This window comes from Chiloscyllium plagiosum, unplaced genomic scaffold (assembly GCF_037043375.1).
Source record: "Chiloscyllium plagiosum isolate Xiang-an unplaced genomic scaffold, Cpla_swu_hap1 HiC_scaffold_7, whole genome shotgun sequence".
Lineage (NCBI taxonomy): Eukaryota > Metazoa > Chordata > Chondrichthyes > Orectolobiformes > Hemiscylliidae > Chiloscyllium > Chiloscyllium plagiosum.
In genome coordinates, this window is record NW_028270145.1 from 6,890,331 (window position 1) to 6,905,365 (window position 15,035).

At 36.3% G+C, this 15,035-nt stretch overlaps 1 protein-coding gene across 5 annotated transcripts in view; it reads right to left on the minus strand.

The window, feature by feature from the left end:
* LOC122551267 (E3 ubiquitin-protein ligase HECW2) overlaps positions 1–15,035 on the minus strand; it is a 345,727-nt gene that overhangs the window by 19,861 nt on the left and 310,831 nt on the right. For 4 of the 5 annotated variants that reach the window (XM_087988687.1, XM_087988685.1, XM_087988686.1 and 1 more), the window contains exons 24-28: positions 7,183–7,312; positions 2,620–2,766; positions 1,946–2,060; positions 1,771–1,856; positions 1,571–1,683 (exon numbers count right to left, since the gene is read on the minus strand). In XM_087988687.1, coding sequence (XP_087844813.1) covers positions 1,571–1,683; positions 1,771–1,856; positions 1,946–2,060; positions 2,620–2,766; positions 7,183–7,312 — 591 coding nt within the window. Of the gene's footprint in view, positions 1–1,570; positions 1,684–1,770; positions 1,857–1,945; positions 2,061–2,619; positions 2,767–7,182; positions 7,313–15,035 lie in introns of those variants that run through there. The other variant, XM_043692903.2, reaches the window with a different exon arrangement.

The window sequence follows — 15,035 nt, forward strand, 5'->3', positions numbered from 1 at the left end:
ACCTGAACTTAGTAAAATTTCAACATTGTGTTTTTCTACCAATTGAAATCTGAAAATTTCTAAAATGCATGTAATCCATTTGCCCAGATTTTTGTTTGTCGGTAGGCAGTTACAGTTTGAGGTGTTCTCATGTTCATTTAAATGCATTGACAAGACAAAGTTTGTCTACCTACCTCACAAGCATGATAGTGACAGGGCAAGGTGCAGACATTCCAAAGGGCTGAACAACTTGCGTGCAAAGAATGAGTTCCTGTCTTGGCAGGATGCCAAATGGAAGTGATGTAGGACAGGCCTCCCTGTTTAGCAATTCAAATTTGTGCATGCCACCCTATGGAATATACCACCTTCTCCTTCTCCTCAATAACAATCTGCATTTAAATAGTGTCCTTAATATATTGAATCATCCCAAAGTGCTTCACAGGGGTGTTACAAAAAGCCACCTCCTCCTTCATCTCTATATGTTCCACCCTGGAAATGGCTCCCAGATGTCCAATACCGATGACTGTGTACTCACGATGGTGATGTTATGGAGACTTGGAGATAATAGACTTGGAGATACATCCCAATAAGTACCTGATGGCTCCACTTGAAAGGCTCAGGCAGTGTAACCGTTGTTTTTGAATGCTGATTATCTGGTTCATGATGTTTCTGGAATTTTATTGGCTTTTGTTTTTATCCTCGCATGGCTGGATAGAAGAAGGAGCACTGTCAGCCAAGTGCAGAGGAGGAAATGTGTTTCTATGCATTCTGGCTTTTCTTGGAAGCTCAAGTATTGCTCTCATCCGAGGCAAGATATGATTAGTTCTCCCTGAGAAGCCATGATGAGTAAAGTTATCTGTAGAAAGTCTTCCTCATCCTCCCTCTCTTCAGAACTTTGCCACACTCGTCTCTGCTCCAATTCTTGCCACTGTAACTTTAGCTCCCACAATTCTTGCAGAATTCATGCGCACAGGTTAACAAAATTTCTATCCTCCTTGAAGGTATGCACTAAAGACATCCACAAACAAGCTACAGTATTTCTACAAATGTTGTCACAGTAGAAGAAATCAAAAGCACCACATACACAAGTTACAAACTTAATTAAACAAAGATATCCACAAACAAGTTACAATATTTGCACAAATGTCGTCTCAGTAGAAGAAATCAAAAACAGCACATACACAAGTTACACGCCTTTTAAATAGCACTCGCTGGGAGGGAGGGGAACCTGTTCAGTGCAGAATGATGTGCTTCAAAAATATCCACCAATCAGCTGATTGATGCCACAAACCAACACATTCTGGTGCATCTGACACACCCAGGCTAGTGATCTACCCAACATGATGTATGTTGGAAGTATATGGCATGCCTTTTTCTTAATTCAGGCAAAGCACCAAGAATGCTATCCAAGCAAAACACATGGCCTTAACACCTAACAACCACTGCAAAGCAGATAATCTAATCAAATTCTGTGGTAAGATCACAGGACAGATAGAAACATTATAATAAACAAAATAAGTTATATCTTACATCTGTGAATGCTGACACAACAATGGAAGAGTAAATGCTGACTGCATTGTGCTGCACATACCTCGGAAGTGAGGTAATTTTACCCCATTTCTCAATACAAAATCTTCGGGGTCCATTGCTGCCACGTAACGATGCAAAGCCTTCATAGGGTATACTTGATGTACCTGTGACAAACTAGCAAAGAAGTAGAGTCTTAGATAGCATTAGTGGATATACAGGTGCTTATAGAATACCTCAGTGAGGTAATTGGTTTAACTGTACCTGTAACAATCTTAGTCTCTGCTCATTGTTGAATCTTTCAACTGCAGCCCAAAACCACCTGATCACTATATGATTGTCATGGTACCCTTTGGGATAATAAATGAACATATATAAGATGCTGAGTTTTTAACACATTAAACCAATAACAAGATTAAAATAATCCAAATCATCTCACCTCCTCTATACTCTGTATTGTTTCTCCAGTCACTTAAATCAATCTCTGCTGTGCCAGCAATCACTAATTCTAATTCCCGTGCATCAAACACAGAAACAAGCCGAGCATCCACCACCTAGAATAAGGAACTGTTATTAAATAAAAGCATAACACCAATTAAACTAACATCTGAAAGTTATCCTGAATTCTAGTTTGAACTTGCATCCATGTAGTTGGAGCCAATGAGTTTAATTTGACCTTGGATAGAGTGAAGGTAAATTAAGATATTGTGTCTATTAGCATATTTTCATTAACGATTTCTACCCCTCTGGATCCCCTAAAACATTATTCTTTGTGTTTTATTATGAAAGATGGTTTTGGCCTTTCTTCCTATCAAGACCCCATATCAAAGGGAAACAGTAAAATACTTCTGTGCCACCCTATATTTTTCACTTTCCCTATTCTTTTTCTAGGGATACAAATTTATTTGCTACTTCAAAGAAAAAAAAGACAAGACAATTTATGCAAGGCTTGTTGTATGATAGCCAGTAATTATTCAAATAAAGTTAGATAAATTTGACATGGTCTATCCCAACAATTATTTGTATAAAATGAAATATTTTGGCAAGAACAATTGTCAAATTATCAACATTCCTTTATTTTTATTGTATATATTGTGTATCTGCCATCCTTACCTCATAGAAGCCACGTACTAAACTTTCTGTTTGTTGCACAACACCTCTCTCAATGCGCCATTTTACCATTTTTTCAATGTATTCTTTCTTGTTTTTTTCTACAACAGGGATGTTTGCTCCACCTGGCTTCAGTTCTCTCTCTGTAATCTATTCCAAAAAAAAATCAATCATTTCTTGAAGAAATGAATTTCAGATAATTGAAAAACTGTAATATTATTTACCTTAACAGTTCTAAATATAGGCATCAAAACATATAGAATTGTGAAGTAGTAATTGTGAAGATATAGTCACTCAAGATTAAGTTGATAATATAGCATGAAACTAAATATTCAGATTACAAACATTTTAAATTAAAAACATTGGAAGTAAAAAAATCACCAAAGTTTAAGCTCTAACCAAGTGCTTGTCAATTAACAAAAAGATAGATTTCAGTCACATGTTCATATTTGATCAAGAATTTAGCTTATTAATTCTTTTTAAATAGCTCATCTCGTGAGACTGAGCTGTTTGTGGTTGTGTTACGATTGTGGGTGTTGTGGGTACACTTAAGAAACAGAAAGAAAGAAAACAGGGATCTATAGCAGAACTAATGTGGATTTATTGCAGGGAATCCAATGAAAGTATAGCATGTCCAAGAGCTGAGTAAATTCAAGACAACATTTTTACTCTTATAATCCAATCACTTTGTAAATCATTAGAATTTTGGGTACTAAGGAAATGAAGGGGCAATATAGGAAAGTGGAGTTGAGGTAGAAGATCATCCATGATTTTGCTGAATAGTGGATCTGGGTCAGAGGGTCAAATGGCCACTTCGTATTTATTATAGTCTAACAAAAAAGTATAAAAAAGCTTAAAAGTATGTAATAATTCTTCAATGGATTAATCTGGACTGTATTAATATAATAAATGAGGAAACACTTTGTAGACTATAAACTCTATTTAAAGATATTACAGCACCGTGTTCTAATTACATGACGAAGCAAGTTAAAAATGAAGTGCAGTATGGTGTAGGGAATAGATTATAATTAGGTAACAAGCATAACCTGGTAATGAGGAGGTCAGGTTGAATGGCATACAGTATGTGCTGTACTTTTATCCTCTGGCCAGAGGAGTGGTATTTTAAAACAAAATTATTCGTAAGTGCGAATGTTCAAAATGTAAGTCAGAGTACCTTTGAAGATTTATCTTACCTACTGGCAAGGATTAGACATTATTTTATTGAACAGTTTATCTATTATCTCATTACTATCATGCCCACATCCCTGGGAAGCTGTGATTATAAAGGAGCTTATGAACTTTATATCGTTCAGATTTAAAATTCCCCAAATCTCTAATTTTTAAAAAAATCTGAGATCAGTTTTATCTATGAGAAAGTGAAGGGGCTTTTGAATTTAAATTGGGTCCCTTCAATGGGATAAACAAATTATTCAGATGTGAGAACCACCACATGAACATTATACATTGGTCAGAAGGTTTGGCAGAAAAACTAAAATCAGTATAAATGAAATGGATTACTACTAGTTTGGAAACCATCAAACTCTACACATTAAGGTACAAAAGGCTATTTTAGTTTGGTTTATTAGTCATGCCAGAACCTCGGAATAAGTCAGTTGTTAAGTTTACTTGTTTATATAAAAGTCTGTCAGTTTTGTTAACATATGCTAAAAATCAAATCATTTATTTTGAAATATCATCCCGACTGTTTCTACAAAAACAAATGTAAAATCTTTTTCACCAAGAATTCATATGCAAAAATAAAATTGCTACATATAATAAGGCATTGTATGTATGTAGCAGAAATAAAAGTGGCATTGTGGCATTGTAGTGCATATGAGTAATCAGCCTCATTTTAGTTAGGAGATGAAGATTAATATTTAATGTCTGCAAAAATTTAAGAAGGTAAAATCACCAAATTCCCAGAGAACCACAGACCTACCCTCTCATTAGAGAGAGTGAGAGAGAGAGAGAGAGGACTGGTAAGAACAAATTACTGCAGATGCTGGATTTTGCACTGAAAACAACAAATGCTAGAGATCACAGTGGGTCAGACAGCATCCAAGGAGAGTGAGCAAACAAACGTTTCGAGTCCAGATGACTCTTCATCAGAGCTGAAAGTAAAGTGTAGACGGGACAGCATTTATGCTACAGTTTGGGAGGGGTGTGGGTGGGAGTTGTGGATATAGGGTGCTGATGGAGAAAAGATGTTGATAATTCAAATTAAGTGATTGGTATGTGAGAATGGCGGAACAACGATGCGTCTCCTGCTAGACTTGAGAGGACAGTAAATGGGATTGGAGGAGGGAAAGACATGATAACAAACTAAAGGAAAGGGAAGAAATGGGAGTTGGTTCATAATTTAAAAGTGTTGAACTCAATATTAAGTCCAGAAGGCTGTGAACTACCTAGTCTGAAGATGAGATGACTGGTGATAGTTTAACCTGAGGGTCACCATACTTCAGGTGAGGGTCAAAGTTGAGAAGGTGGGACTTCCATGGTATCTTCAGTCAGTGTGAGAATTGAACCTGTGCTGTTGGCATCATTCTGCATTGGAAACCAGTTATCCAGCCAACTAAATCAACCAATCCCCAGAAGATTTTGTACAATCATTTTGTTTATAATTAAGATGAAAAATAATTAACTTGATGTTTGGTTTCTTAGATTAAATGCTACATATCTAAAGCATTTTAGTTTAACTTTAGTGGTGAATACTACACTTATATTTGAATTATTTCATAGTCAAATAAACCATTTTTAAAATGTGAATCTAGTTGCTGGGGTGGTGATAGCAGCTGAATGGGGTGGAGGTTAGATTGATAATCCGGGACAGTGGATGATTAACTTTTAAATTGAATTATCATTCATTCAACAAAAATCATCTCAATTTTCAGCTTAAATGTAAATTTGGTGCTGTCTCATGTAATAACTTCTTATTTCCTCCAAACTTTCTACATCTATATTCTAAGGCAATTAATAACATTTGCCCTCATGAATATGGTGTTCCATGACAGAAGGATAAAATACACAAAACAGTTAAATTAAAAAAGGAGGGACAATTCTGAAATGAAATGAAGAAATGACTCAGTAGATTGAAAAAGTTATGATTTTTATTTCCTAGACCTTAAATTATTCACAACATTTTTAGATTGATCAAAGAAAATGTTAGCCACACAGTCCTGTAGTGATTTGTGCCAATGAATAAAATAGCATATTGCATGACCTTGCAATTCTAGCAGGGCCCTCAAGGTTGCAGGTCAAAGAATTGGGGTAAAGTGGTTGTTGTCTGACTTCTTGCAGTCTGAAAGTTGGATGAGAATTATCCTACAAAATGTACTTTATTCCATGTCTGTTAAATAATGTTTTTAATCAAAACTACTCAAATAGTCTTAGTGAAGATCCTGTCAAGAGATGTTCTGGTTAGGAATCAAACTGAGGATGGTTCGTGCATATTTGGCAGACATTGGAGTCACTTTTATTACATCCCAGTATCCGCAATGGCAATAATAAGCTTTATAGAGTGTAATTCTACCCAGCTAAATATGAAATAAAGAAACATATCCCAGAATGGTTCACATAAAACCAAGCGCAACAGTTCAGTTTTCTTCAAATAAGATCAGGACTTGATTTTTTTTCATTTTCACATCTCAGTAACCAGCTCAAAACTATTAGGTATTTATAAGAGTCACACTGATTTGTCAGAAATTATTGGTTGAATAGTTTTGTTTAACTTTAATAACATCATGTTTTCATATTTAATTTTATAATCATGTAAGATGTCAAGTGGTTTAATTGAGCTTGATACTGCAAAGCACAATGTTCATCTGTCAAAGCCACTTAGTGGCTGTTTAGGATCTTCATTATTAAATATAGGGACATTAAGCACTGGATACGCTGTTTATTTACAGATATAGGTCAGATTCAGGAAAACTATTTTTTGTACAATATATGAGATACTTGGTTTCATTAGCACAGTATTACTCAAAATAGATTATATTGTTAATGAGTTAAATATTGTTCTGATCGCCTGTGTGTTTGCAGTCATCTAGTTATTGCCCTTGACAGAATACAAAAGGAAACAAAGATGGTTCTCAAGGTCAAAACTCTAATTTTCAAGAAAATTATTTTTTAAAAGTTGGTTTTGTTCCAGGATGTCCAAATTGAATTTAATGAAATTATGAAGCAATTGGCAAATTATTTCAGGCAAGGTATTCACTAAGATGGGTTTAAATTGTCAGAGTACACTTTCATATGTGAAGATATATGTCAAGTACATTAATAGAGTTGTGGAATAGGTTAGAGAAAAGGCCCAGGGAGGAGCTAGCTATGATTGAATCATTTAAGAAACTAATAGCATAAAAGAAGAAAATAACTGTGTTGTGTGAACACAAATTTGCAAAATCAGCAATCTGTCATCAAGTATACTTTATAAATGTGTCGTTCATAAAATAACATGTTTTTATTTTTCTTAAGGAAATTTCTTTTTCTATTCAGCATAGAAATCGTAAAACAATTATTTGATACCCAAAAATCATTGAGATTTTAAGAAACTTCACCCATTTAGCCCACCTGACCAAAGACCTCTTCATTCACAGTAAATGTTAGGTCTAAAATATCATTGATGTCATTGTCTTTCATCCACTGCAGACTCTGATGAAATTCCTCATCCAAATATTCCAGGTCACTCAGATCACAGGATCTGGCAAGAACAGGCAAACACGTAGGGAATGTCCAATATGCTCAATAAGTCAATTAAACAGTATCACCATAACATTATTTAGTAATCAGCTCAGTCACACTTATGCATATACTGGAAGATTATTCCAGCAAAACTGTTATAAGGTGCTAAAGCATCCAAATACTAAAATACCAGTATTTTCTGATAATAGCCTCTAAAGGATCTTTCATTTCAACAATGATTAAAATAACAAATTACATGATTAGGTATACAGGCAAATAGAAAAATGTCATGCAGATATAAACTTCCACTTGGTATTTTATAATACAAAATCATTAAAAAACCCTGGTTCTTTTTAACATCGAATATTGTATTTTCACTACATTACTATCTTCTAGGCTTATTGCTATCATTGAGAATACCTTGATCAATTTGTGTGTTAGTTTTTAATGTGTTTCATATGGCATTTGCAAGTTCAAGCTATCTCAACTGTCAATCAGTTCTTAACATAAAGCTATTGACACTAACCAGCCGAAGCATAAACTATGACCCTCATCTCAGCAGAAACAAAACAAACTCTTACAAACCTGCAAAATACAAGAACTTTTTATGGTCTCCAAGACCATGTAATAAAATGGCATAACCGCATTGATTTGAAAAAGTATACTTTGAATACAAGAAAGATGGTAATAGCAGTGGGTGAATATTGTTTTTCTCAAAATCAATATTGAGAAGGAAGGATAATCCGATTATAAAGCAAGGTTTCCAGGACATTGGTTAGGCCACTGTTGGAATATTGCATGCAAGTCTGGTCTCCTTCCTATCGAAAAAGATGTTGTGAAACTTGAAAGGGTTCAGAAAAGATTTACAAGGATGTTGCCAGGGTTGGAGGATTGTAGCTATAGGGAGAGATTGAACAGGCTGGGACTGTTTTCCCTGGAGCGCAGAGGCTGAGGGATGATCTTATAGAGGATATGGGCCGGATGCTGGCAGGTGGGACTAGATTGGGTTGGGATATCTGGTCGGCATGGACGAGTTGGACCGAAGGGTCTGTTGCCATGCTGTACATCTCTATGACTCTATGACATCTATTATAAAGTGAAACAATCATAACACAAATTCCATTTTATTGCATCTCACACATACATCTTATAGCAGGAAACTCAAAGTTTAAAATAAACTTCAGTTTATTTAAATAAACATTCTGAATGTAATTCTACAAATCTATGTACAATGGGATTAACCTCTCAGATCAGTGAAATGGCAAAGGTTCCCATCTCAGTTCGTCTTTTGTACCAATTTCAAAATCAAAGAGTCTCCAACTTTCATGCAAAACTGAGAAACAACAGTGACGGGCCATTTAACCCCTCAAGCTGCTTCTGCCATTCAAAGCGATTATAGTTAACCTGAACCTAACTCCATATCCATACCATTATCTACATCCTTAATATTTCTAGTTAAGAAACATTTTATTAATCTCAGATTTAACATTTACGATTACTTTCAATTGCAATTTGAAGCAGGGCATTCCAAACTTTAACGAAAAATTCTGTTTTTTATGTCTCTTTCTGAGATTTTCTCAGGTGCTACTTCAACCTCAAAACAAATTAGAAACCAAATTCTTCTCAAAGCAGGAATTTGTAAACTCACTACACAGTTACATTAAAGGATATTGCAGATAACACAAAACTAGGGATGTTGTTGATAGTGAAGAGGATGGTCTCAGGCAATGGCAGATAGAATTTAATCCAAATAAGTGCAAGAAGATGCATTTTGTGAGGTCTAATAAGAGAAGAATATACATACTGAATGATAGTCTCTAGGGATTACTGAGCAACAAAGGGACAATGATGTACAAGTCTATAGATACCTGAAGGTCACAGTTGAAGTAGACAGGTTGGTGAAGAAGGCATACAGAATGCTTATTTTTATTAACTGGGACAGAGAATATAAGAGCAAGAAAGTTTTGTTGCAACTTTGTAAAACATTTGTCAAGTCATAGATGGAATACTCTGTGCAATTCTGGTCGCCGCACTATTGGAAGGATGTGATTGTATTGGAAAGGGAACACAGGAGATTCACCAGGATGTTGACTGTGATACAACATTTAAGAAGTATAGGATGAGCACTTAAAATTCTTGGGCATGGTCGGCTATGGACTATGTGCAGGTAAGTGTGATCAGTATAGTTTGTTTTTTGTTGGTCAGCATAGACATGACTCTATGACTAAAGAAGTATCAGATTCAGTGCTGGGCAGGCAGCCAAGAATCCAAAAATGTTGTTTTCCTTCATTCAATCCTTAACGTCCTTTAGTATATGATATTACAGCAAATTCCAGACCTGCTCTCTTCTGGATTGACTGGACTTTCAACTTCTTCTGCACATCAATACATTTTTCCACAAAAAGGAAACACAAACGTAACAGTCAAGAAAGGAAAATGGGGGATTCAGCTATAATGATGCTACTGAGTGACAAGGGAGATTATTAGATTCTCTCCTGGAACTTGGTAATGGTGTGAATGTTACTTCCTATTGACCAACTTAAGCTTGAATGTTGTTCATGCCTTGCTGCTTGCTGCTTCATTATCAGAGAAATTGTGAATGAAACTTAACACTATGCACTCATCAATGAACATCCACATTTCTGACTCTATGTTGGAGGGAAGCTGCAACTTATAATAATCTGCTACATTGCCTGCAAACAATTTCAATTACTGATGAATCAATACTTTAATGAAGCCTGCTTTTGCCAGCAATCAGAGCGCCAACTCTGGGGGCAAAAAATATAATCGGAAATGCAATGACTCAAATAAGATTCAGCTTAATCTTTTCACTGGATATGAAACAACAATTCACCATTCTTGCTTCACAAATAAACAGTTGCATTTGTTTATTTGCTTTCCAGTTTGACTTCATGAAATCTCACTCAAGTGCTAGCATAGCAGCGGGCCAACAATTTCTCACATCCTTGTTATTTTTACGCTGTACAGATGATGGCATATAGATGCTGTCAACAAGGTACAATGAATGCTAAAACCTCTTATAGGTGGAATCATTTACAGTCAAAATTGACTTTGATCAACAAACTATTATATTCAAGTGTTGTTTGGAATCCATTCAGGTGAGTGGAATCTATTTTATCATGATTCTTACTTGAACCTTGTGGACAAAGTTTAGGCTTTTAGAGTTAAGAAGGTGAGTGACTCATTAACAGTCCCCAAACTCTATTCCTTTCTAATGGCCATGACATTGATACAGTTGGTAAAGTTCAGTTTCTGATCAGTTGTGATCCTGAAAATGTTTATAATAGAAAATTCAGGCATATTTGCACTATTAAAGGTCAAGGGAAACCAGCAGAGATTTTTCATCCCAAAGACTGTGACTACATAGTGCATTCTTGCAAATGCTGCACATCATTTGTCTCTCAAGCCTGAAGTATTATCTAGGTCCCATTGTTTGCAATCTTGGGCTGCTTCATTATTGGCATTAGAGATGATCAAATAACATTCCATTTTAAGATATTGGGAACATTGATGATTCAGTTAAAAATGCTTGGTGGAAGGATGCTCCCATGAAGAGCTCTTTAGTTATGTTCTGGAGGTTATGATTGGCCTCAGGTGATAACAAACACCCTCCTTTGGGACACATGTAATTCCAGCCACAGGAACTCCTTTTGTGTTCCACTGACGTGTTTACTTAGAATTCCTTAACTTCCTAAGCAATAGGATCTCACTATGATGTCAAGGGTGGCTATTTTCTCTTCTCCTTCGGCATTCAGTTAATCCATATATGTTTGAATCAAAACCTGGTTGAGATCTACAACAAATAAGGTCCAAGTGAACTCAGATTGAGCATTTTTAAAAAATTCACTCAAAGATTTGGGCAACATTGGCAGGGCCAGAATTATTTGCCCATCCTTACTTGCTGATGGTGGTGAGCTGCCTTCTTGGACCACTGTAATCCATTTGTTATAGATAAACTCTCAATGTCATTCAGGAGGGAGTTGCTGAATTTTGACCCAGCAACAATGAAGGAACGGTGATCTATTTTCAAATCAGGAAGTTGAGTGATTTGAAAGGGAAGGTGATGGGGTTACCGTGTATTTGTTGTCTTTGGCCTTCAAGTTGGAAGTGATCTTGGGTTTGGAAGGTGCTGTCGGAGGATCTTTGGTGAATTTCTAAAGTGCATTTCTGAAGTCAGTACATACTGCTGCTACTGAGCATCGGTGATGGAGGGAGTAAACATGAATATGATGCCAGTCAAATGGACTCCATTTTTCTGAGATGGTGTTAAGCTTCTTGCGTTTTGTTGGAGCTGCACTCATCCAGGCAACTGGGGAGTATTCCATCACACTCCTGATTTGTGCCTTGGAGATAGTGGACAGTCTTTGGGAAGTTAGAAGGTGATGTACTTGCTGCAGGATCTAAGCCTCTGACGTGCTGCTGTGGTCAATGAGCTTCTGGTCAATGTAACCCCAAGAATGCTGATAGTGGGTAATTCAGTAATGATTATGCCATTGAATGTCAAGGGTGATGGTTAGATTCTCCCTTGTTGGTAATGGTCATTTCTTGGCATTTGTGACTTGTCAGCCCAAACTTGGATATTCTCTAGAGGTACCTGAATATGGACTGTTTCAGTACCTGAGGAGTCGCGAATGGTTTTGAACATCCCCACTTCTGACCTTATGATAATGGGATAGTCATTGATGAAGCAGCTGAAGATGGTAAAGCCTAGCACACTATCTGAAGAAACTCATACAGAGATGTACTGGAGCTGAGATGACTGACCTCCAATAACCATCTTCCTTTGTGACAGGTATGATTCTAACCAGCAGAGTTTACCCACTGATTCCCATTGACTCCAGTTTTGCCAGGTCTCCTTGATGCCATTTTTGGTCAATTGCTTACATTAAACATTATCCATATATAAGGACTAATAGTGTTCAATTTGTCACTATTTGAAGAAAAGGCAAATATGTTGGCATTATATCTTAAAGACTGGTGGACCATATCAAGCATCAGATTCCTTTGGCTATTTGCAACAAAGTAAAGTACCGACCACTCCCAAACAGCCTGCACTTGCAAAACACGTAACACAGTGTTCACCATTAGATGTGATTCTGCAAATGGACAACATTTGCTAGATAATCCTGAATGTGTGAAGAATCATGGTGACAAGAATTTAGGATTGTCAGATGTGCAAACACTGTGCTGTATTTATGTATACTAGAAGCTAGGTATATTACTATACAAACCCTGTACTTTGCACAGAGAAAAAATATGGACACATCCTATGCCTGTTTCAACTCAATAAAATAGATGGCAGCCATTTACTGGTTTATTTATTAGAGCAATTCACTGACCAATGAGAGTCAACTGCCTGATGTAAAGTTAAAAGAAAGCCTGGCTGTTATGTGTCAATAATCACTCATCAATACATTCTACATGATAATACTTCTACCAAGCAAAACTTGCCAACAATCAATATTCCCCTCTCATGCAGTATAAATGCTGGTTTTCCCCTTGAAATGGTAATTGTGAGAATTGTTCTGATGAGTGAAAAATGAAAAGCTTTGACAAAATGGGTCTGTTTCCAGAAATACAAGAGGTGAATTGTGAGAAGGCAGAGGCGAGAATTAGAAGCTGAAATCAACTGTAAAAAGAATTTCTTATTGTAACCTGGATATTCTAGGACAAGTGAAAATACTTTCTGGGATGTAGGGGTCTAGGGCTGAATTATGTGAGTGATCTGAAGCAAAGAAGTCAAAAATCTTGAGTACAACTGAAAAGAAACCACAGAATGACGTAGATTGAAAATTTCATCAAGATTTGAATCAAAGCTATTAGGAGTGCATTTTTAACTGTGGATGAAGAATTAAACTTTCCTTCTTGGTTATTAATATTTTTAAGAAATATCTATGGTGAGATTACTAAAAAATATTTTTCTGCTCGTAGCATCTTATTATTATTTGAAATGCATTTCAAGCACACTTGGCACCTTTCAAATATTTCTTCTGCACAAATTATTGCTTCTAATTTGACCCTGAGTTTATAGTCATAGACTTTGGATAGTTTTGACATATCTGCCTGAATAGTTTCTCAGGAAAATTTGAGACAGAGAAAACATAGTCTAACATCTGGATAACTCCAGAACTGTCATCCCAATCAGTCATCCTGACGTCTGCCACCTAATCCCCGGAATCCTCCACCTCACCCACATGCTACCTCACCAATTCAATAACTTTCAAACCGGGCTTATTGTATAGTAGCTGGTGTCATAAAAAGGGAACATGATCTATCTTCTTCCTGACTCTGCTGTATCATAAAGGGGCTTCCCCATGGATGCAGCACTGATGCATGTCTAGCTCAAAGGACCTGGACATGCAATGCGGAGCAGAGTTGGGCCAGTAGAATACTCTCATTGATTAGCATTCTAGTGATGACTACTGCCCCTTGGAAGACTGAGACTTATATTTTGACAATCCATGGGTAAATTTTCACAGAAGACAAACAGTTGTCTCATCTGAAACAGGTGTTTTCTAGTCATACAGAAAATACCTTTGTATTATTCTTCCATTTTTTTTCTTGTAATTTTATCTCAAATCTTTTCTAAAAGTTTGGATTCCTCACCTAATTCTAGTTGGCTTTAACTATCTCAGCGAAGTCACTATCATTTAGGACTGAGCTAAGATGAGGTTTCACCAAGATAAGACTGATCTTGTTCTAAGTGACGTCTACATATTTGCACTTTTGAAGAGGTTAACATAGAGATCAGGAACATTTCCACCTCTCTAGAACCAAACTTACTTTAGCTAATCAAGCAATCCTGCCACTGTGACATGAAAAGACAACGGCTGGACATGGGAGTATGAGTGGGCCATTCAGCCCATCAAGCCTACTCTGCCATTCAATTAATTCACAGCTGATCATCTACCACAATGCCACTTTCCTGCATTATCTTGATATCCCTTAATATTATTAGATTCCAGAAATCTATTTATTTTCATCTTGAATATGCTCCAAGATTGACCTTCCATAGGTTCTGGGATAGAGAACCCCAATGATTCATCAACCTCTGAGGGAACAAATTTCCTCCTTGTCTCACTTTCAAATAGCCAAACCCTTATCCTGAGATTATTTTTCATAAGTTTACACGCACCAACCAAGAGAAACATCTTATCTATATCCACTGTAGTAAGATTCTATAAGTTTCCAAAACGTCACTCTCATTCTTCAAAACTCTAAGGAGCAAAGACCCAATTTGTCCAATCTCACCAATCCAGGGATTAATCTAGTGTGTTAGCTGATGCACTCCTCTACGGCAATTACATCTTTCCTTAGGTAAGGAAACCAAAATTGTACACAATACTTTAGGTGAGGTCTCACCAAGGCTTTGTGCAACTGTGGTAACATATCTTTACCCTGTATGCAAATCATTTTACATTGAAGGAAAACATGACATTTTCTTCCTGATTGCTTACACTACCTGCATGCCAACTTTAAGTGACTCATGGTGTGCAAAGGACAGGATGGGCAAGAAGATCTTACATAAATTTTAAATGATATATCATGTAAATAACAGATTGTACACAATGTTGAGACTGTAATACAATCCTGCTTTTATAATTGTGAACTATGGTTAAAAGGCTTATGCTCTTGAACCTGTAGTACATGTGTTCTCTGCTCTCTTATTCTCTATTTAATAATTTTCTAAAAGATTAATGATTGAGAGCAGCCTTTATTGT